Source organism: Phoca vitulina, unplaced genomic scaffold, assembly GCF_004348235.1.
Source record: "Phoca vitulina isolate PV1807 unplaced genomic scaffold, GSC_HSeal_1.0 scaffold8, whole genome shotgun sequence".
In the NCBI taxonomy this organism is placed as follows: Eukaryota; Metazoa; Chordata; class Mammalia; order Carnivora; family Phocidae; genus Phoca; species Phoca vitulina.
Window position 1 is genome coordinate 78,845,289 of NW_022589711.1, and position 22,617 is coordinate 78,867,905.

At 34.7% G+C, this 22,617-nt stretch overlaps 1 protein-coding gene across 5 annotated transcripts in view; it reads right to left on the minus strand.

Annotated features, from left to right (window-relative positions):
- Nucleotides 1-1,138: 1,138 nt before the first annotated feature.
- Nucleotides 1,139-22,617, minus strand: part of NMD3 (NMD3 ribosome export adaptor) — a 68,710-nt gene continuing 47,231 nt past the window's right edge. For 4 of the 5 annotated variants that reach the window (XM_032407294.1, XM_032407291.1, XM_032407292.1 and 1 more), the window contains exons 8-16: nucleotides 14,699-14,777; nucleotides 13,913-14,009; nucleotides 11,713-11,830; nucleotides 9,964-10,109; nucleotides 7,240-7,352; nucleotides 6,369-6,441; nucleotides 4,155-4,261; nucleotides 3,131-3,201; nucleotides 1,139-2,694 (exon numbers count right to left, since the gene is read on the minus strand). In XM_032407294.1, the coding sequence (XP_032263185.1) occupies nucleotides 2,561-2,694; nucleotides 3,131-3,201; nucleotides 4,155-4,261; nucleotides 6,369-6,441; nucleotides 7,240-7,352; nucleotides 9,964-10,109; nucleotides 11,713-11,830; nucleotides 13,913-14,009; nucleotides 14,699-14,777 (938 nt within the window). In that variant the 3' untranslated portion in view covers nucleotides 1,139-2,560. The remainder of the gene's footprint in view (nucleotides 2,695-3,130; nucleotides 3,202-4,154; nucleotides 4,262-6,368; nucleotides 6,442-7,239; nucleotides 7,353-9,963; nucleotides 10,110-11,712; nucleotides 11,831-13,912; nucleotides 14,010-14,698; nucleotides 14,778-22,617) is intronic. The other variant, XM_032407290.1, reaches the window with a different exon arrangement.

Consider the following 22,617-nt stretch of genomic DNA (forward strand, 5'->3'; position numbering starts at 1 on the left):
ACAAAGAAAGCAAAATGAAGTGAGCGTTTGCATTTGGCATATCTGAGTGAAGGGTATCCAGGAATTCTTTGTAATAAACTTAGTCTGAAATTATATCAAAATTAAATTATTATTTTTTAAGATTTTATTTATTTATTTCAGACAGAGAGAGAGAGAGAATGAGCAGGGGAGAAGGGCAGAGAGAGAAGCAGGCTTCCTGCTGAGCAAGGAGCCCGACGCGGGGCTCGATCCCAGGACCCTGGGATCATGACCTGAGCCGAAGGCAGACGCTTAACCGACTGAGCCACCCAGGCGCCCCTCAAAATTAAATTATTAAGAAAAAGTAATAACACCCTTGGGCTAAAAATAACAGATCAAGTAATCTAAAGGACAGAATCAATATGAACACATTTACTAAAATAGTCCAGGGAAAACTTGGCACTTACTCAGTATTGACTACAGGAGTAGTGTCTAGTCCTGGCACTCAGCCTGGAGTTCTAGATTCTACTGTGGCAGATTAGCTTGATGCTGTTAAATATCTGAATTATACAAGTAACTCTCTCCCTCAACTGTTTGCTTGCTCATAAAATGACTTTCGACTACAAAACAACACCTTCAAGTGAAGATCTGACTACAAAAGAAGCTAACTGATCATACTGGCTTAGAAATCACTCCTGTATTATAAATCAGCTTTTTGAGAATTTGATTAATACCAGCCTTCCCAAACTGTATCAACTCTGGGACAGCAACAAGAGTATTTGGGAAACCACAGCCTGGGAACTTTAGAGTAACTATACTCTAAAATGGTAGGTTTATCAAGGTGTGTAACTCTGAGAACTCGGCTTATTAGTTTTTCTATTACCTACATTCCTTCACCTTGTCACAGCCTTCTTTCAACCAACAGGTTTCATTACTCATAAAGACAACATCAAAAAGAGTAAGACTAGGGGCGCCTGGGAGGCTCAGTCATTAAGCGTCTGCCTTCGGCTCAGGTCACGGTCCCCGGGTCCTGGGATCGAGCCCCGCATCGGGCTCCGTGCTCCGCGGAAAGCCTGCTTCTCCTTCTCCCATTCCCCCTGCTTGTGTTCCCTCTTTCGCTGTGTCTCTCTCTGTCAAATAAATAAATAAAATCTTTAAAAAAAAAAAAAGACTAAGACTAAATAAGTTTAGTGGGAAATTACACTTCTCAGGGAGAAAATCATATGACAAGTACTTAAATAATTCCACCTAGGAATACTGCATAAGATACTCTTGTCATTTAAATACAACACTAATACAATCACTTCAAGGACACACAAAAAAAGGGGAGAATGTTTTTATTTTCATGCTTTTTCAAGTCTTGACATAGAAGAGGTAAACACAAACCACAAGTGAAAATTTTAACTAAATATGCAGACAGAACAGGAACGACTATATAAAGTTCAGGCGCTTACCCATAACTTCAGAATTGGGGAGTCTAATCTTAAAAAAAGGAAATGCTCCATTCATCACTTACTCAATTTCCTTATGTAGTGGTATAGCTAGAGTTTATGAATTAGCTTTTGGTTCTGGCATACTTATTAAGTCTAATCTTGCTTATAGAAATAGGATCTTAAAATTTCATTCTCAAAACACTTTAAAACTCAAGCCAATGCTTTTCATTCAAGGATGTAGAAGGCATTCCTTTTTCAAGTCTGACTCATGGTTTTATAAAGCATAAAGATCATTTTTATTATTTCATCATCTATGTGCTGGATCTTAATATTCTTTTTGATGGTGATATATTCAATGACAGAAACTTATATAAAGAAAATTCCTTCTCAATTTGTAAACCAAAATTTCAAAAGCAAAAATGCTTGAAGTGATAGGAAGACATTTTTATGACACAAGCAAGCTACTGGTCTAAGCTGCTGGCATGAGCAAAAATAACGAAAGTACAAACTGTTAGTTAACCCTTAAATAATCTCTGTTTGCTACAAATCCACAAATACTTTAAATATATTTTCTTCTGCAATAAAAATTAAGATAACCCCAATTTAAGCTTTTGAAGATGTTAATATTATGCATAAAATAGATTAACTTCCCCCTGAATGTCCAGTAATAAACTGAACCCCGACTTACCTATCCCAATGACATAAAAATGATCTAAAGTGGATCAAAGTGCATTAACAAGTTCATATAAAAATGATTCTTCATATGCTCTTTTACTAAAGCCATCAATGCAAAAAGAAATGTAAAAGCTTGTTTCATACTTGAAGATTTAGGTAACCTCCAAGGCATCACAACTTTTGAGATTTCAAATCTGGCACTACAGTATGCAAAAATACTAGGGTATCCTAAAAAGGCAAACTTAAAAAATTCCACACATGAATTGGCCTAAATATCATTAATAATTACATTCTTCATAATCTTTTATCCAAAAACTTCAAAGCTATCAATCTCGTTCAGTGCTTTGAATGAGCAATCAAAATAGTCCTATTTATTCAAGTTTAAAACTAAATTTCTCCTTTCTCAATATGGAAGCATAGGCGGAATAGACAATGAAAGTTATTTCATCCAACATCCTGAGTCTACAGACATGGAAATCATCTACAACACAATCTCACTGTGTCATCATCGATTCAGCTTCTTCACCAGTAGCATCTTGGGAAATGTGGAGGTCTTCAAGCATCTCAGCCAGACTAATTCGAGGGGCTCCTTCATCATCTGTGTCACTTTCCACAGGAATGGTTGAATCTAAAAAAAAAAAAAATACAAGGAGGATTTCAAATAAATACAAATATGGAAATATGCAAAATGCCTCCCCCCCCATCATTACTATTATTTAACCATATTATATCTGCAGTTCTTGTATCCTATCTAGAGCAGGCATTTATAGTCACTAAATGAATGAACTACATAAACGTATGAATAAATATCCATTAGTATAAGAATCAGGAACTTGAGGGATTATAGCAGGATACAAATAATATCAAATGTGGTAAAACAACATTTTAATAAGTCTTACTGTTCTGCAAGTATTTTTATTTTTTGTAAATGTTTAGTCAAGTTTTAAAAACAAACACAGAAGTCATTAATGGAATGAAAGTTTAAGATACCAAAATACTTATACTGGGGTAATATATCTATACAGAAGCAAAAGATACAACTTAAACACTCCTAAAACACTAACCTCTATAAATGTTTACATTTTTCCTAATTGCCTCATCTTCTTCAAGATCTTCAAGGAAATCTTGGTATTGCCTACAAAAAGAGAAAGAAACATTTAACTATTTGATCTTTACCAACAAAGTATGAAGTTATGCTTTCTTCATTTTCAGCACTATAAGATAAATGTGTTCCAAGTATTAAAATCTTTAAAAATAATATCTGAAGGTCAAATATGGATGTTAAATACTGTGACAAGTTAAAAAAAATCTTTTCTTTCAAAATTACATGATTAAAAAAATACATACTTGAATATAAGGTAATATTAAATATAAGACGAGAAAACGTCCTCCTACTTTACCATCCCCCCCCCAAAGTCTTATGGCCAAGTTAAAATACATACACTTTTAAGACTATAGTTGAAATAAATATGTATGTACACTATCTAATTAATTTAACATTATATATTTGTAAATACTTATTTTAAATTACCTTATGAGATTGTATTTTGGAAGTATTAACTATTTCCCACTCACATTTCATGACATAATTTTATTTAAACTCTTCATTTTTTTAGATATCAGTGTCTTCACCAACATTAAGGCCACTTCTGAATTGTCCAATATACTTTTCTAGAACACAACATCTTCATTTCTCCTTAAGTTGTTTGAAAAATAGCATATTTGATATCAACGGGCTCTTTTCTTTTTATCCTAAGTCATAAGTACTCACTTGCTATTTGTGATATCCACAAAGTACTTATTTTAGCTTTTCAAATGCACTGTTTACAAAAATGCTGCAATTCTCAGGCCAAAACCCAGGAAATAATAATATTAATATATATATATTATATATACATACATATATAATATTATATCCCCTTATACTGATTTAATTAACACAACAGCCTCTTACACTGATACAATTAACACAATAAGAATACAAAACTAATACTGAATGCAACAATCGTGTGATAACTATATATAAAACCTATACAGATTTATTATAAGGATTTCCTTTGAGACAATATATAAGGTTTAAAGTAGGACCTTTCATCATCTGTATCCATGTTTTCTTTATCTCTTGCAAGCTCTTTCAGTTTCCAGTTTCTACGACGCTGACGTTTGGTACGGTCATAATTCTTCTTGATTAATACCTAAAAGTAACAGCAATATTTGCAAAGTTACAGAAAAATGGGAATGAAGTAAAGAGGCCTCAAAGTCCAACAAAGTTAAAAAATGAAAGACTGAGAAAGCCAGAAAGTCAGCAGACTGATGACAGTGGTTACATCTTAGGAGACAAAAGCAGGGACCAAGGGGCAGTGTCAAGAGAACTTGCAATATTTTTCTACGTCCTTAGTATTTTACAAAAATGCATTCTGCCATTATTTTCGTAACTGTTAAAATTTAATAATTGAAATTTTCCAGTGATTCAAAATTAAATTGCTTTTTTATACCAAAAACTTCACATTTCTAGTGTCTTTTTTTTTTTAAGATTTTATTTATTTGAGCGAGCAAGAGAGAGAGAGGGAGAGGGAGAGAGAGTGCGAGCAAGTGAGCTCTAGTGGGGAGGAGTGGCAGAGGGGGAGGGAGTAACAGACTCCCCACTGAGTGCAGAGCCCGATGTGGGGCTCAATCCTAGGACCCCAAGATCATGACCTGAGCCAAAGGCAGCTGCTTAACCGACTGAGCCACCCAGGTGCCCCTCTGTTATCTCTTTCTTTAGACACAGCAGAGAGGGAACACAAGCAGGGGGAGTGGGAGAGGGAGAACCAGGCTTCCCGCGGAGCAGGGAGCCCGATGTGGGGCTCGATCCCAGGACCCTGGGATCATGACCTGAGCAGAAGGCAGACGCTTAACCAACTGAGCCACCCAGGCGCCCCTGGTGTCTTTCTTTATACCAAAGTTCAGTTCTCAGCTACCATTCACATAATCATCCTGAAATATTACCACAGGCAGACATTTTCCCTCCTTTTATTACTACTAATAAACAGTTATAGATAGAACTATATTTATCTTTTACAAATATATGTCCTAGGACAGTTTAAAAAATTGAGTAATAAAAATAATTTTACACAATACAAAATCTTGTATGACTGTCTTGATGGCCTCTTATGACTCTGTTAGGCTTTTATCTAAACTATGCTTCTATTTCCTAATTTACTGATTAATAAAAGCACAACTGGGGGCGCCTGGGTGGCTCAGTCGTTAAGCGTCTGCCTTCGGCTCAGGTCATGATCCCAGGGTCCTGGGATCAAGTCCCACATCGGGCTCCCTGCTCAGCGGGAAGCCTGCTTCTCCCTCTCCCACTCCCCTGCTTGTGCTCCTGCTCTCGCTATCTCTCTCTCTGTCAAATAAAAAAAAATAAATAAATAAATAAAATAAAATAAAAGCACAACTGGGTGGTGAGAGGGGGAGTCCTTCTTATACCATGACTTCATTTTTGCCCACATCTAAAGAGATTAGTGAAGATTAAGCAAGCAGGAATTAGGGTCTTTCACATTCACTCTTGCTTATGATTCTAATAAACTCATGTTAGAATTTAACAGGCTTACAGGCTTTTTTCAGAAGAAACATTCTTTCTCTAAAACTCAACATTGTAAAGATTATTTTCAATTGCAATTACATGCAAACCTGAAAAATCGGAATAATGGTTTTAATTCTAAACGCTTTAACTGAACAATATATGAAATAAGCTGAGCCAAGAAGAATGAACCTAAATTAAGTTCTAATGGTCATCATTTTTAGCTGCAAATTTATTTTTGCTCTACAGATGGTATCAAGCATTTTGACAGAGAATGAAAATTCAATTAGAAGAGCAATGAAAAACTCAATAAATCTTGGATTTTCCCCAAAGACACATGATTAAATATGAAGACTTTTGCCATTATACCTTAGCTGCAATTTTTTTTTTTACTTTTTTTTTTTTAAGATTTTATTTATTCATTTGAGACACAGAGATACAGAAAGAGAGAGCGAGCATGAGCAAGGGGAGAGGCAGAGGGAGAGGGAGAAGCAGGCTCCCTGCTGAGCCAGGAGCCCAATGTGGGCCTCGATCCCAGGACTCTGGGATCATGACCTGAGCAGAAGGCAGACGCTTAACCATCTGAGCCACCTAGGCGCCCCCTCTTAGCTGTAATTTCAAAAGAACCTCTAAATTGATTTGTTATTTTCATAAATGTGAACTCAACGCATCTTACCCATAAGTGTTATTATATCAATCCTCTTTAACACAGGAAAAAAGGAAAAAATCTAAAGCCTTACCACATCTGGGACTCTATCGGAGTTCATTTTGTTGACATACTCATCATTTAAGTTACAGTTGGCCAAATCAAACCTGAAATAAAAATAATTAAACACTTAACGACAAAACATTTATTCTTTCCACATTCCTTCTTATTTAATGGATGTTCACCTGAAAGTTCTAGAATTAACATTTAATATGCTTTCCCACATTAAAAGTTTTGCAGTTTACTATACAATGAACATGCCTCTACAGATCGGGGTAAAGATAACAACACATTCTGATCTCTAGGTTTCACATATTACCCATCACTGTCCATCTTACTATGTACTTGTAAAAGAGTCGGAACAGACATATATCAGTATAACATTAGAATTCAGTTAGATGGTTCCATTTAATTAAAAAAAAAAAAAACCCTCATTCTCTAGTAAAAAAAAAAAAACAAAAACCCACAAGAGCAAAAGTAATGCCTATGGCATGCTGGTAAGCTCTGTATTAGAATAGACTGTCCTATGCCTGTGAAGGATTCTTACATATATGGCTTCCATATTTTGAAAGTGAAATATTTGAGCAACAGCATATTCATAATAAAAAACTATCCACTCCCCAAAAAAGCTACAAATATGATCTAACCATACAACTTCAGGGTTCAATTACTCAAAATCTTGGATTAAATGATTCTTTAAGATGATGGCCAAAATGGAGTAACTATGGGCTTTTGTCCCATCTAGTTTAATTTAGTTATCAATAAAGTGAACTGTAAAGCTCCTGAGAACTCTTAAATTCTTTTTGGAAACACATCTTTGGTAGTATTTTAGATAGCTTTGCTGGCTCCCAAAGAAAATTTGCAATGCTAATTGCCAGTTTAAAATACTGTAAAATAATACAAACCCCAACACCAGGTCTCCAGGATTTAGAAGATGTCCCAAATGAGTACGACAAAAATACTGTTTATCTGTATTCATTTCAGAAGTTTTCTGTACCCAGACTTCCCCAAGGGTATGCTTGACAGGAAAGAAAATGCACACTTCAATAATCCAAGCATAACTCAAAATGCATCTCATAGAAACTAATACAATGTTGATTTTGGTTTTCTAATTTTCATTTTAAAGACAGCAATTGTTTTATTTTTCACATCTCTGAAACACTGTCAAAATTAACAAATTACTGTACTGAGTACAGAAAAAGACTCAATAAGGAATATATAAAATAAATATCTTTATTAAGATTTTGAGACTTTATAAAACATTAACAATATCACCTAAATACAGACATATATAGAATTTTCAAAACAAATGTTTTCACAGGGAGATACATAATACAGACTGAGCAAAAAGAATAACTGAAAAATCTTAACTCCAGAAAATATCCTAACAAGCCCCTGTTTTACACACAGTGTTCAAAAAACCAAGGTTCAGACAAAGCAATCTAGCAATCCCAGTGGCACTACTACTACTAGAGAACCCAAATCTTTATGAAATCAATATTTTGGATGTGGGCTATTTGAAGTATAATCCTTTTTGTCCTGTTGCAGAAACAACATCCCAACTTTGATTTTTTTTTTTTTTTTTTAAGTAGGCTCCATGCACAGCATGGAGCCCAACACAGGGCTTGAACTCATGACGCTGAGATCAAAACCTGAGTTGAGATCAAGAGTTGGACGCTTAACCAACTGAGCCACCCAGGTGCCCCCCAAGTTTGAAATTTTAAATTAGAAAACCATTAAAGTCCCTTTCCAACATAGGATTTTATAAGCAATTGTAACCGACATTTCAAATTTCCAGGCTGAATTAAATATAGCACTTGCCAATACTTTTTACTAACAAAAAGAGATGTAAGTAAATGGGATCAAGAGCAAAATACTAAGAGTTATAGACTGGGGAATTAAGGAATCGCAAAGAGATAGAGGGAGAAACTGAAATAAATGACAGTTTCCAGATTTAGGAAAGAACGGAAAAAAAAAAAAAAGTGAATTACCAGTTTCTTCAAAATTAAACATACCTCACCAAATGATACCACAAACATGCTCCTTGGTATTTACTTGCCAAAGGAGTTGAAAGCTTATGTCTCTACAAAAACTGCAAACACAAGGATGTTTATAGCAACTTTATTCATAATTGCCAAAACTTGGAAGCAACCAAGATGTCCTTCACTAGGTGAATGGGCAAACTGTGGTAAATCCACACAGTGAAATGTTATTTGGCACTTATAGATTATATGATTCTAACTATATAACATTCTGCAAAACTATAGACAGTAAAAAGATCAGTGATTGACAGGGGTTAGGAGACAGGAAGGAATGAATACGCAGAGCACAGAGGATTTTTAGAGCAGTGAAAATACCCTGTATGATACTATAATGAAAGACATGTCCTTATACATTTGACCAAACTCAAAGAATGTACAACACTAAGAGTGAAACATAATGTAAACTGTGGACTTTGGGTGATTATCAGGTATCCATGTAGATTCATCAATTTTAACAAATGTACCACTCTGATGGGTGGGTACTGATAATGGAGGAAGCTATGGCATGTGTGGAGGCAGGAGGTATATGGGAAATCTCTTACCTCCTCTTAATTTTGCTATTAACCAAAAACTGTTCTAAAAAAGTACAAGTTGTTAAAAAAAAAAAAATTTTTTTTAAGGCATGGGAGCTCCCACTGATTAAATCTGGGACAATATGAATGTCCCAAAGGAAAGAAGGAAGACAGGCAAGCTAATAACAAAGGGAAAAAAAATCATAATATTACAATGAAGAGATCTGGCTATCAGTGAAATAGCCAACCATTACTATCACTTGACATATCATAAAAAGCACAAAGTGACAATTCTGAAATGTTCTGGCCAAACATAACCAAAGTTTAAGCAAGTCTTTTAGATCCACTTTTCATTTAAAAAAAAAAATACAAGAAATTAAGTAGATAAATAACATCATGAGAAAACAATTAGAGATCTCTAAGATTAATGCCCTAATTGCCTTAGGAAGTTGGTATCATAAAGGAAAAAAAAAAGAGTGAAGGGGGCCATTATTAAGTAAAAGATTTAAGAGGTATAACATTCACATTCAACATATGGTCCCCAACTGGATACTAGTTTGAATAAACCATAAAAGGCATTTTGGGACAAACGAGGAAATCTGAATATAAACTAAGTTTATACGAATGATAATACTTTGATTATGTAGAAAAACGTTCCTACGTTTTAGAGATGCATACTGAAGTATTCAGTAATTAGTGATAATATAACATAAACTTAAATTCAAAATGTCTGAAAATTTTTAAAGTAAAAAAAGGTTTGTTTGTCATTTGGTCCTCCTATACAAAAGTAACGCTAAGAAATCTTTTTCACAATAAACATTTTTAAAAATGTTTCTAACATTAAAGAGAAAAATGAACTTACCAGGTAGTGTAAGTCTAATAAATTTCACCACAATGACCACGTGTTAAAAACAAATAACATACAAATATGGAATGCATTTGTAACCTAATGAGGTGTTAGCTTTATGTGGAATCACATTTTGGAATTACTAACAAACTAAAAAACATAAAAATACAAGAGAGGGACCAGAACAGTTAAGTTGGGGGGAAAAAAGATGGGGAGGATGGAACTTACCTTTTTTGATATCATTCCAGCACCTGCATTGCGTTTTGGATCTCGGACTATGCTGCATTCCATCACAATAAACTCCTCTAGCTGTTTGGGATGGCATAAACTATTGAAAGGGTGACTCCAGAAAGTGCTTCCATCAATATCTGCAACTAAGTATAAACATAGAATATCAAGAATGAAGTATTTCAAAAGCCACCAAATGTATTAGGAAGAAGTTGATATATATGAACTGGGAAGCATGAGGTCAAGAGACCACAGTGGCAACTCTCTAGAATCATCATTTATTCCTATAAATCAGCCCCAAACTTCTCATAGCACAAGAAAAATTTCAGGTGTCAATGTCTTAAGTAGTTACTATCATCAGGACCCCACATAGCTAAGTGCCTTTAGAATAAGATCAGGGCGCCTGGGTGGCTCAGTGGGTTAAGCGCCCGACTCTTGATCTCAGCTCAGGTCTTGATCTCAAGGTCATGAGTTCAAGTCCTGCGTTGGACTCCTTAAAAAAGCCTACTTAAAAAAAAAATAAAGTAAATAAGATCAGATCCACTCAGTTATATAGTTGTTTCATGTGCTGGCACTTTAGAAACCTTATCAGTCATCTTAGCTGCTTAATAAGAAATAAAGTTCTACCTGACAGATATTCATCCCAATACTGCAAAAAGACCTTTGACTTATGAATTCTAATTGACAAGAATAAGTGACTTTCTAAAAAATGTAAACTTGATTTTTTATAACAGAAAACTTACATTAATGAACCATGAGAGACTATGGACCTGAGAAACAAACAGGGTTTTAAAGGGGAGGGGGGGGGCGCCTGGGTGGCTCAGTTGGTTAAGCGACTGCCTTCGGCTCAGGTCATGATCCTGGAGTCCCGGGATCGAGTCCCGCATCGGGCTCCCTGTTCAGCAGGGAGTCTGCTTCTCCCTCTGACCCTCCCCCCTCTCATGCTCTCTCTATCTCATTCTCTCTCTCAAATAAATAAATAAAATCTTTAAAATAAATAAATAAATAAATAAATAAATAAATAAATAAATAAAGGGGAGGGGGGGAGGGGGGATTGGTTAGCCGGGTGATGGGTATTAAGGAGGGCATGTACTGCATGGAGTACTGGGTGTTATACGAAAACAATGGATCGTGGATCACTACATCAAAAACTAATGATGTATTCTTTGGTGACTAACATAACATAATAAAATTTAAAAATAAATAAATAAATAAAATAAAATAAAATCAAAAAAAAAAGAAAACTTACATTACAGGAAATACATAAAAAAGATCAAGAAGTAGATGCTCCTATCAATATGAGATCTTCTTTAAAAAATAGTTTTACAAAGGGAATGTTAAAAATTATGTGTAATATGATAAAATGAATTAAAATTCATATTTAAACTAAATGTTTTACTGCATTATAAGTGAAATGTTCTAAACTTTAGTTGCTATACACTAAACTTAGCAATGAACTTAATTATTCACAAAAATTAAATGAGGTAAATAAGTCAATTTCAGTAAAAATAAACGGACTAACCTAGTAAATTTTTTAAAATTCACAGACTTGTTTCTTCAAATAAAAAATTCAGGGGTAACTTATCAAAAGCTTTAAAAATTCCAGTGTTTTTTAAGAATTAAACAGCAGTAAAAATCTTAACTAGTTTTTCATAACAATATTACTGAGAATATTTGATGAAATTAGCAATATAAATTATTACAGCTTGCTGGACAAAACTGTCAAGGCAAATATTTCCTAAAACTTACCTTGTAGGGTATTTGGATCTATGAGATGAATGGCACTGGTCACTCGAATACACACACAAATCTGGTTCATATTTCCCAGGCTTTGTGCCAGTTTTGGAGACAGACAAACAACATTATCCTAGGCATAAGAACTAACATTTAGAGTGAAGCAAATCCTAAATAACTGTCTCCAATAAACACTCATCAATATAAACCTGATCCAAAGTATATGTGCCCAAACCAAAATGTTATTGTTAATTCTATTTATTAACAAAGGGCCTAAAGAAAAGAATCAAATCTTGGAGAAACAGAAAATAAGCTATTCCTTCTAACGATGGGAATATCTGTCTTAATAAAAATGTTTTAAAAGTATTTTTCCAGATCTTATTCACTAAAGTATTAAGTTTATTTCAATTTTATTGAAGTGTGAATGCTTATTGCTCTATGGTAATACAGTGTACATTCTAAACAAAGTATTGTAAGCATCTGAAGGAGAGTGATTTTCTATATCTACCTGTGACTTCTTTCAATTTCCATAAAAAATAAATTTCAGAGGAGCCACATGTTTCTCTTTCAGGGCTACATGCACCAATAGATAATCAAAAATTTAATGCCCAAAAGCACGTATGTCCATGTGTACATTAGAGGAGATATTACCAGCAATGTAGTTACCTGTTTTTAAACTGTATTAAAATACAAAAAAATCTGGCTTATATTTTAAGCTGTATCAATTCACAATCATAGACTCCTCCACTGAAGGGGCGTTCTGTGCATCTCTAATAGCACCTAGTCCAGTACTTTGTTTTTCACTTCGGAAGAGTCTCAACAGATTAAATGAAAATACTCTTACATTGTGCATTTATTCAGTTACTTTCATGAATCACTCAAAGCACTTAACCCATGGCCTAAAGATGACATCACACCTATATTCACCCTTCATACAGGCTTTGTACCAGGAAAATGTTCACTGTTTTAAACCAGGGGTCTGCAAAATATGACCCTCAGGCTAAATTTGGCCCACACTATTTATGTAAATAGTTTTGCTGGAACATAGCCTTGGCTATTCATTTACCTATTATCTATGGCTACTTATGTAAAATAAGAGCAGAGCTGAATAGTTACAAAATAGACTACTGGGCCTGAAAGCAAAAACATTCACTATCTGGCCCTTTACAGAAAAAGTTTGCTGACACTGCTTTTTTTTAAAGTAGGCTCCATGCCCAACGTGGGGCTTGAACTCATGACCCTGAGATCAGGAGTCACATGTTCTACCAATTGAGCCAGTCAGGTGTCGCTGCTGACCCTGTTTTATGCTATCATTTCATCCCTGTTACTATACACTGCACCATAAATTAGTATAGTATTTTTAAAGCTTTAGAGTCACAGTCCTAGGCACGAATCCTAGCTTCATTTTGTAGTTATGTAACTCTGGGCAAGTCATCTAACCTCCCCAAGCTTCAGTTTCCTCACGTTCAAAATGATGAAATGATTTACCCCAGGTATAATGAGACATGAAGAAGTGAAATATACTCAAATACCTAGATACTAACTTTATATGGAATGCTCACAATAAATTATGGCACTTATCGTTATTAGTAGATATTGACATTTAAGTTCCTATATGGTAGAGACCTCTAAATAATAATCCTTAATACACTGCCTTCTCTGTAGTAGATCCTCAGGAACTATGTGTTGCATTTTAATTCATTTATATTTTTGAAGCAGGGTTTTACCTTAATACAATGAAATGAAATGATAATCTACATTTTAGGTTTTATTCAGACTGTTTTTAAATCACAAAAATGATTCTACAATTTCATTTCCACAATACTGTTTAATTTTATCCTGCCAAAATCCATTTTATACATATTCTACAAAGTGGTTCACTGATATTTATTTTAATGTCATTTCCTGTATTCAAACTTTTTATGTGTCCACCAGGATCACAAATTTTAAGGAATATGAACATTAAAAAACTGCAACCAGGCCTTTAATTAGTATACCAAAGTGAAAGGTATGCCAATTTATAATTTTAAGCATGATTATTTTTTAACATCTTTTTAATATGGCTGAATATGTCAGACAGGAATCCTTTAAGAAGGAAGTTATTCTAAATTTTTAACCAATCCCAGAAGGAAATCAGGAGCTAATAATTACATATAAACCAATTAATTACCTGTAGCCTTTTATAGACATGGATTAATTAAATGAGAAAAAGTACCTTGCATATTGGAACAATTTCCACAGAAAAAGTGCTTTTGTAATTGTATGTGTTACTATGGATATCCTGAGAGATCAATCTCTGTGAGGCTTTGTGTCTGTTAAGAAAAAAAGTTTATAGTAATAAAAAGACATAAAGGTTCCTACTTATTGTAGTCTAGGGAATATCAATTTTTATCAAATCAAAGAATTACTGTCCAAGGTCTGACACAGCATTCTGATGCCTGCTATGGCAAAGCCTAATTTCATCCACTTACATTTCAAAACCTTCACCAACCCAACTGCACGCTACCTCTTTTCAATTTTATCTACTCAAAACCTCTAAAACATGCACTTGGCTCAGACCAATGTAGTCTATATATAGCATCCATTAAAAGCCACACATTGTCCACCACAAGTCTTTGTTCACACTAATCTCTCCTTTCACTATAAACTCTACCTTTGAAAATTTCCCATTTTAGGAAATTTCTTCTTCTTCCATGAAGCTTGTCCCCAAAGCCCTCTACCCCCATCTTTCTTTTGTATTACTTAAATACGTTCAAAGGTTTAGCACTATAGTACTTATCACAGTGTGAGGTCTAGCTCCCTGAAGAGATTCTTACATACTCTTTGGCTAATAATTCCTGTAAAGTGGCTAATCCAATAGATGCTTACTAATCATGTAAATATTCCTATTACAATTTTAAACTTTTTAACATAAGAGATGTAGTCTAAGCCTGAAGAAAGGGTAAGATTTACATTCATTCCCAGCTCTTTGGGTTTAATCATATTTAGGTTCAGAACATACCTACAGGGAACTGTACACTGAAGAAATTCTACCATTTTCTGAGCATGCTGTTTTGAGGAATAATAGAAATCCAGACCATCTTTAAAAAGAATAAGAAAAGCCACATGAAAATAATTCTGCAAAATAAGACTTTCCTCTAACATGACTATATCACAAATTAAATGTGTAGTAAACAAATTATTAGAAAACATAAAAAATGTATCAAGACTTAACAAAAAGATAAGACAAATCAGACAAATAATAACAAAAGAAAACAAGATTCACAATTTTAATTTCAGACAAAATAAAATTCAAGATCAAAGGGGGAGAGAAATGGGGCGCCTGGGTGGCTCAGTCGGTTAAACATCTGACTCTTGATCTCAGCTCAGGTCTTGATTTTGGGTTGTGGGGGGGGGGAGCTACACAGAAGAAGTGCATTTTATATAATAATCTCCCAAGAAGATAATAGGAATGCATCTAATAACATAGCACTGAGATGCAGAAAACAAAAACTATTAAAAAGAAAAAAGAAATTAATAAATGTTAACACATGCGAATCACTGTGGGAGGCTAGTCTGAGACTATCAAAAATAAAATGACCAAGAGGGTATTATGCTAAGCAAAATAAGTCAATTAGAGAAAGACAATTACATGATTTCAATCATATGTGGAATTTAAGAAACAAAACAGGATCATAGGGGAAGGAAGGGAAAAATAAAATAAGACGAAATCAGAGAGGAAGACAAACCGTAAGAGACTCTTAACTGTAGGAAACAAAATGAGGGCTGCTGGAGGGGAGGTCAGTGGGGGGATGGGGAAACGGTGATGGGCATTAAGGAGGGCACTTGAAGTAATGAGCACTGGGTGTTATATGCAACTGATGAATCACTGAACTCTACCACTGAAACTAATGATACACTATATGTTAATTAAATTTAAATAAAATAAAATAACAAAGAAAACAAAAACAAAATGACCAAACTGACTAAAAATTGGAAGGATACATAGAACTTGAATAACTCTCAAGGTTGATTTAACTGAGATTATAGAACACGGTCCCAAGAACACATATTATTTTTAAAAACTCATAGAATATTCATAAAACAATCATGTACAAAGATTTTTTAATTTCAATAAATTCTAAACAGTATGAATTATTAGACAGTATTATCTGATCACAATGCAGTACCATTAAAAATCAGCAACAAATGGATAATTAAAAACACACCTACCTGCTAGGAAATGCTTATAGAAATACTCTTCCAAACAACTCAGCTAACTAGGAAACTAAATAACTCAGAACAGCCGAAAGAATTCCGAAGATGAACAAAGTGGTTGGGAACTTAAACTTCCCAATTTCAAAACCTGATAACTTTAGTCAAGACAGTATGGTACTAGCATAGGATAGATACACGGATCTATGGAACAAACTTGAGAATCCAGAACTAAACTCTGACATTTAGTGTCAACAGATCTTTGACAGAGGATTCAAAGAATTCATTGAGGAAAGGATAGCCTTTTCATTGGGCAAACAGGATATCCACATGGAAAAAGATGAATTTAGACTCTTACCTCACACCATGCACAAAAAACAACACAAAAAGGGTTAGACCCAAATTTAAGAGCTAAAACTATAAAACACAGAAGAAAATCTTTATAACACTGATTAAACAAGAGTTCTTAAACATGACAACAAAAGCATAATGGACAAAAGAAAAAAATTTACATACTGGACTTCAAAATTTTAAACTTTTGCAACTCAAATGACATCACACTTCCTGACTTCAAAATATAAAGCTACTGTAAACAAAACAGTTTGGTAATGACATAAAGACAGTCCTAATAACCAGTGGAACAGAACAGAGAACCCAGAAACCAATCCACATATCTAGGGTCAACTGATGTCCAAATGCTAAGAATTACACCCTTGGAAAAAGATAGTCTCTTCAACAAATGGTATTGAGAAAACTGAATATCCACATACAAAAGAATGAAGCTGGACCTGTTTTACACCATTCACAGAAATCAACTCAAAATGGATTAAAGAATCAAATGAAAGACCTGAAACTATAAAACCTCCAGAAGAAAACAGAGGGAGAAAAGCTTCGTGACACTGGTCTTGGCAATGATTTCATGAATATGACACCAAAAGCACAGGCAACAAAAACAAACTGGTACTACATCAAACTAAAAAGCTTCTGCACAGCAAAAGAAACATCAACGCAGTGAAAAGAAAACCTACAAAAAGGGAGAAAACGTTTGCGAACCATATATATCTGACAAGGAGTTAATCTCCAAAATATATTAGGAACTCCTACAACTCAACAAGAAAAAAACTAAACCTGATTAGTTAAAATGTTTAAATTTTAAAAATGGGCAGAGGAACTATATAGACATTTCTCCAAATAAGACATATAAATGGCCAACAAGTACATGAAAAATGCTCAAGGTCAAAATTATCAGGCAAATGCAAATCAAAACTACGAGATATCACTTCATACTCATCAGGATGGCCATTATTAAAACAACAACAACAACAGAAAACAAGTATTGATGAGGACACAGGAAAACTGGAACTCTTGCACACCAGTGGAAATGTGAAACAGTGCAGCCACTATGAAAAATAGCATGGAGGTTCTTCAAAAAATTAAAAATAGAACTACCATATGTTCCATTAATCCCACTTCTAAGTATTTATCCAGAAGAACTGAAATCAGAACCTCAAAGATATATCAGCACTCTCATGTTTATTGCAGCACTGCTCACAGTAGCCGAGATGATGGGCACTTGGGTTGTTTCCACAACAGAGGAATAGATAAAATGTGGTGTGTACATACAATGGAATTCTATTCAGCCTTAAAAAGGGAGGAAATTCTGCATTATGCAACAGCATGGGTGAACCTTGAGGACATTATACTAAGTGAAATAAGCCAGTCACAGAAAGACCAATACTAGATGACTCCACTTATATGAGGCCTCTAAAATACTCAAATTCAGAGAATCAAAGAGTGGAATGATGGCTGCCAGGGGCTGAGAGGAGGGGGAAATATGGAGTTACCAATTAATGAGCATAAAGTTTCAGTTAAGCAAGATGAACAGGCTCTAGAGATCTGCTGTACATTGTACTTATAGTCAACAATAATGTATAATACACTTAAAATTTTGTTAAGAGGGAAGATCTCATGTTAAGTGTTCATATCACAATAAAAAAAAGACAACATTAAGACAATGAAAAGACAGGCTATGGGCTATGAGAAAATACCTGCAAATCATATATATGATGAGGAACTAGTATCCAGAATATATTTTAAAAAACTTAAAATTTAGTAAGACAAACAATCCAATTAAAAAATGGGCAAAAGATCTGAATAGTCATGTACCCCAAAAAGATACAGGAATGGCTAATAACCTCACGATAAGATGATCAACATCATTAGTCATTAGGAAATGCAAAGTAAAACCAGAAAATGAGATATCACTTCACACCACCCTCTAGAATGGCTATGAACAAAACGAGACAATAACGTTGGTGAGGAGATGTAGAAATTGGAACCCTCAAACATTGCTGATGGGAACATAAAATGGTACGGCCACTCTGAAAACAGTCTGCCAGTTTCTTAAAAAGATAAACATAAAAAAAGATGAAAAACATAAATTTACCATATGACTCAGCAAGTCTACACATAGGTATATACCCAAGAGAACAAAATAGCTGAGATGCTGAAAATAAAAGAAATATGCAATGTATAGTGGAAAAAGGTAGCTATAAATACCAGCTACAAAACCAACATGTACTCATGAAAATTTATAAACTTCAGTACATTTATTAGAAACTAAAAATAAAGTAAGCTTTCAATTAATTCAAACAAAATAAAACTTTAAAAAGTAGAAGGAAAAAAATTTTGTAATATATACGGTGATGGATGTTAATTTTAAAGCAAAAATTAAGAAAAAAGAAAAGACTTGATTAAAGCTAGTTCTCTGAAAAAAACTAACAGACAAAACTGGCAAATCTGATAGATGTAAAGAAGTGAGGGGAGATGAGAAAAGACAAACAACATTAGGAAGAATAAAGAAGACACAACCATAGTTTATGGATGAGATCTAACGTTATAATATATATTCTAAGTTCGATTTTATGCCAAGAATGTGAAAAGCTAGATGAAATTATTTCCTTGGAAAATGCTATTAAAATTAATTCAAGAAGCAATAGAATACCTTACAAAGACTAATACCCTAACAAAAGAAACTGAAAAGCCTTTACCCCCTCCCCCATATCAAACTGAATGTCTCAATGGGCAGGGTTTTTCTTAAGATTTTATTTATTTATTTGAAAGAGAGAGAGCGCGCATGTGCACACGAGCAGGGGGGGAGGGATAGAAGGAGAGGAATAAGCAGACTCCCCGCTAAACAAGGAGCCCAATGCAGGACTCGATCCCAGGACCCTGGGATCATGACCTGAGCCAAAGTCAGATGCTTAACTGACTGAGGCACGCAGGCTCAATGGGCAGGTTCTTACAAAACTTCAAGAGGTTGATAAACACTAGGTAGAAAGAGGGCAAACTTTCCAATTCTTCCAATGTCACTAACATAACTGATGACAAGACTGGATTGAACAGCTTATATATGTATATAACTATGAATGCATATGTATCAAATAGAAATCTCAACATATTAATATTACACTTAGGGATGAAATACAGAAAGATAATGCCTGACATATGACCATGTTACCATACCATGTAACTCTCCATTCCTAGCCAAAGGGAAAAAGAAAGGAAAAAGAAGAGGAAAAATACTGCAAAAGATGAAATAAAAATACCATTACAGATAATGGTTTACCTAGAAAATCAAGAGTATCAGCTATAAACTATCAGTGATATTAAGAAATTTCAAGAAGATCAATATATAAAATCAATAGCTTTCCAATATATTAGCAATAATCAATTTAAAAATGCATGGGGTGCCTGCGTGGCTTAGTCGGTTGGGTGTCTGCCTTCAGTTCAGGTCCTGATCTCAGGGTCTGGGGATCAGGCCCTGCATCAGGCTCCCTGCTCAGTGGGGAGTCTGCTTTTCCCTTTCCCTCTGAACCTCCTCCTCCACCCCACTCATGCTCTTTCTCAAATAAATAAAATTTAAAAAAATAAAAATGTAATGAAATTGCCATCCACAATGACAAATAGTGTAAAAGAGCCAAAAAAAATAACAAGAAACATTTAAAAATCTTTATAAGGAAACTACAAAATGTTTCACTGAAGTACAGAAAAGAACTAAACAAACATGATTATGCACCAGGCAGGGTTCTAAGTGTTCTGCACAGATTATTTAATCTTAAAATAATCCTACGAGGTAAATGCTATAACCATCCTTTCTGTTTTATTGATGGGAGAACTGAGGCTCAGAGAAGTTAAATAACTTGCCTAAGATCACACAGCAAAAAAAAACTGGAGGGACAGAGTTCAAACCCACAAAATCAGTTTCGGAATCCATGTTCTTATTTACTATCAATCAAATCTTGCAAAAAAATTAATAAGGGCATACATATTATAAAGTATAATTCACATACTGTGGTAGAAGCAGTGAGACAAAACAAACCAGAAGTGAGTCATGCATATAAAGGAATTTAGTGTATGTAAGAAAGGCGATCTTTCAAATCAGTGGGAAAGGATAGAGTAACCTAGGAAAAACTCCAACGGTTAAGATTAAAAATCTAAACGTAATTTACTTTTAATAAAAATATAATGATGGGAGTATAGAAAGCTTTCCTATGTAAGACACAAAAGTTATAAGCCATAGCCATATAACTAAAGAATAAAAAATTTAAATGATAAAAGGCATGTGACAATGCAAGAAGTTATCTGCTCCCTTAGGCTCACACTCAAATGCATGCTAGCTCTCTAAACATACATACATAATACACACACACACACACACACACACGTAATGAGACTGATGTCCAGAATAAGACAAAATAAATGAGGAAGAAACAGACATATGAAAAACAGACAATTCACATCAGACATAAACATAAATGGCTAATAATATATAAAAATGTTAACCCTCGGGCGCCTGGGTGGCTCAGTTGGTTAAGCGACTGCCTTCGGCTCAGGTCATGATCCTGGAGTCCCAGGATGGAGTCCCGCATCAGGCTCCCTGCTCGGCAGGGAGTCTGCTTCTCCCTCTGACCCTAACCCCTCTCATGTGCTCTCTCTCATTCTCTCTCTCTCAAATAAATAAATAAAATCTTTAAAAAAAAAAATGTTAACCCTCATTAGTAATCAAGGAAATGCAAATTAAAACAAGATACCATTATTTTCTCTAATAGAACAGCAAAAATCATAAACAGTGTTGGCAAGTGTTTGGGAAAAAATGAAAATTCTTACAAGTGTTGGGACAGTACACTGGCACTATTTTGAAAGACAATCTAACAGTACATATAAAAATTTAACAATTGCATACTCCGGTCTAGTCATTGCAATTCTTAAACTCAATCCCAAAGAAAAACCACCAAATATACATAAACATAAGGATAAGTTAATATAGTGCCATTTGTAGCAGCAAAAAATGGAATATCTTATAAGCCAGTCAACAGGCTACAACTAAATAATTAAATATACATTGATTAATGAATACATACACACACACACACACACACGGTGGTTAAAAATAATGGAATAGGACCACATTAAATGACATGACAAGGTTTCCAAATACAGTAAGATGGCAGGTCACAGAATATTACAGAATGATCAAACATACGAGGGGAAACCAATGCCATCACAATTTACATACAGAGTATATATTATAGGGGCACCTGAGTGGCTCAGTCAGTTAGGCGTCCGACTCTTGATTTTGGCTCAGGTCATGATCTCAGGGTTGTGAGACTGAGCCCCACATCGGGCTCCACACTGGACATGGAGCCTGCTTAAGCTTCTCTCTCTCCCTCTCTCCTCACCCCCCCTCAAAAAGAGTACATATTATACTATCTTGTTTTAAGGGGCTACCTCTGGAGATAATAAATGGATAAAAGGGATGTAGAGGTCTTTAATTCACATATACATCTATGTGTGAATTTTTACTACTACTACGATTTTATAAAAAACAAAGTTAGGAATAAACCACAAACAAAAAATTCATTTAAATCAAACCAAGATCTAGCATGCGGAAAAAAAACAGATTAACTCCTCTGGATGAAAAAAGGGCCTTTAAACTTGCAATATTTTTGGTTTTGAATATGATTGCAAAAGGATGTCCCAGGATGTATCCAAGTCTTTCGCTACAAAAAAATTCTTTGAGTATATTCCTGCCATGGTGATAATAATAGCGGTTTGCTTTCTTAGCTATAATATTTGGATCTACCTATCCCCAAAAGAGTTACTTAAAAGAGAGTTACTCAGAACAAAGGTGTATTTTTGCCTGGTGGCTGGCCACAAGTAGCCAGGCACCATGTTAAATAGACACCTTACCCACAGTAAATATTAAATTGTGTTTCACCGACTTAGGAGCGCCTGGTCAGTTGAGCGTCTGCCTTTGGTTCAGGTCATGTTCTCAGGGTCCTGGGATGGAGCACCATCAGGCTCCCCGCTCAGCGGGGAATCTGCTTCTCCCACTCCCTCTGTTCCTCCCTGCCCCCACCCCCACCCCCAGCTCGTGCTTGCTTGCTCTCTCTCAAATAAATTTAAAAAAAAAATTTTTTTTAATAAATAAAATAAATTGTGTTTCATGGATTTAGACTATTAACCTTCTGTCTACCGGTAAGGCATTCAGGTCAGATACAAAGCTTAAAAGATTTTCTCCTGGTGACATCACTACATACATCTCCCCCCATTTAAGGACCCAAGACCACACTTCTCTAAGTACTTTCCCAAGACATACAAGATATGAGTAACAGATCAATTAGTAACAGCGGAACTCCCAGTTTTAAAATGAGGAGTATGATG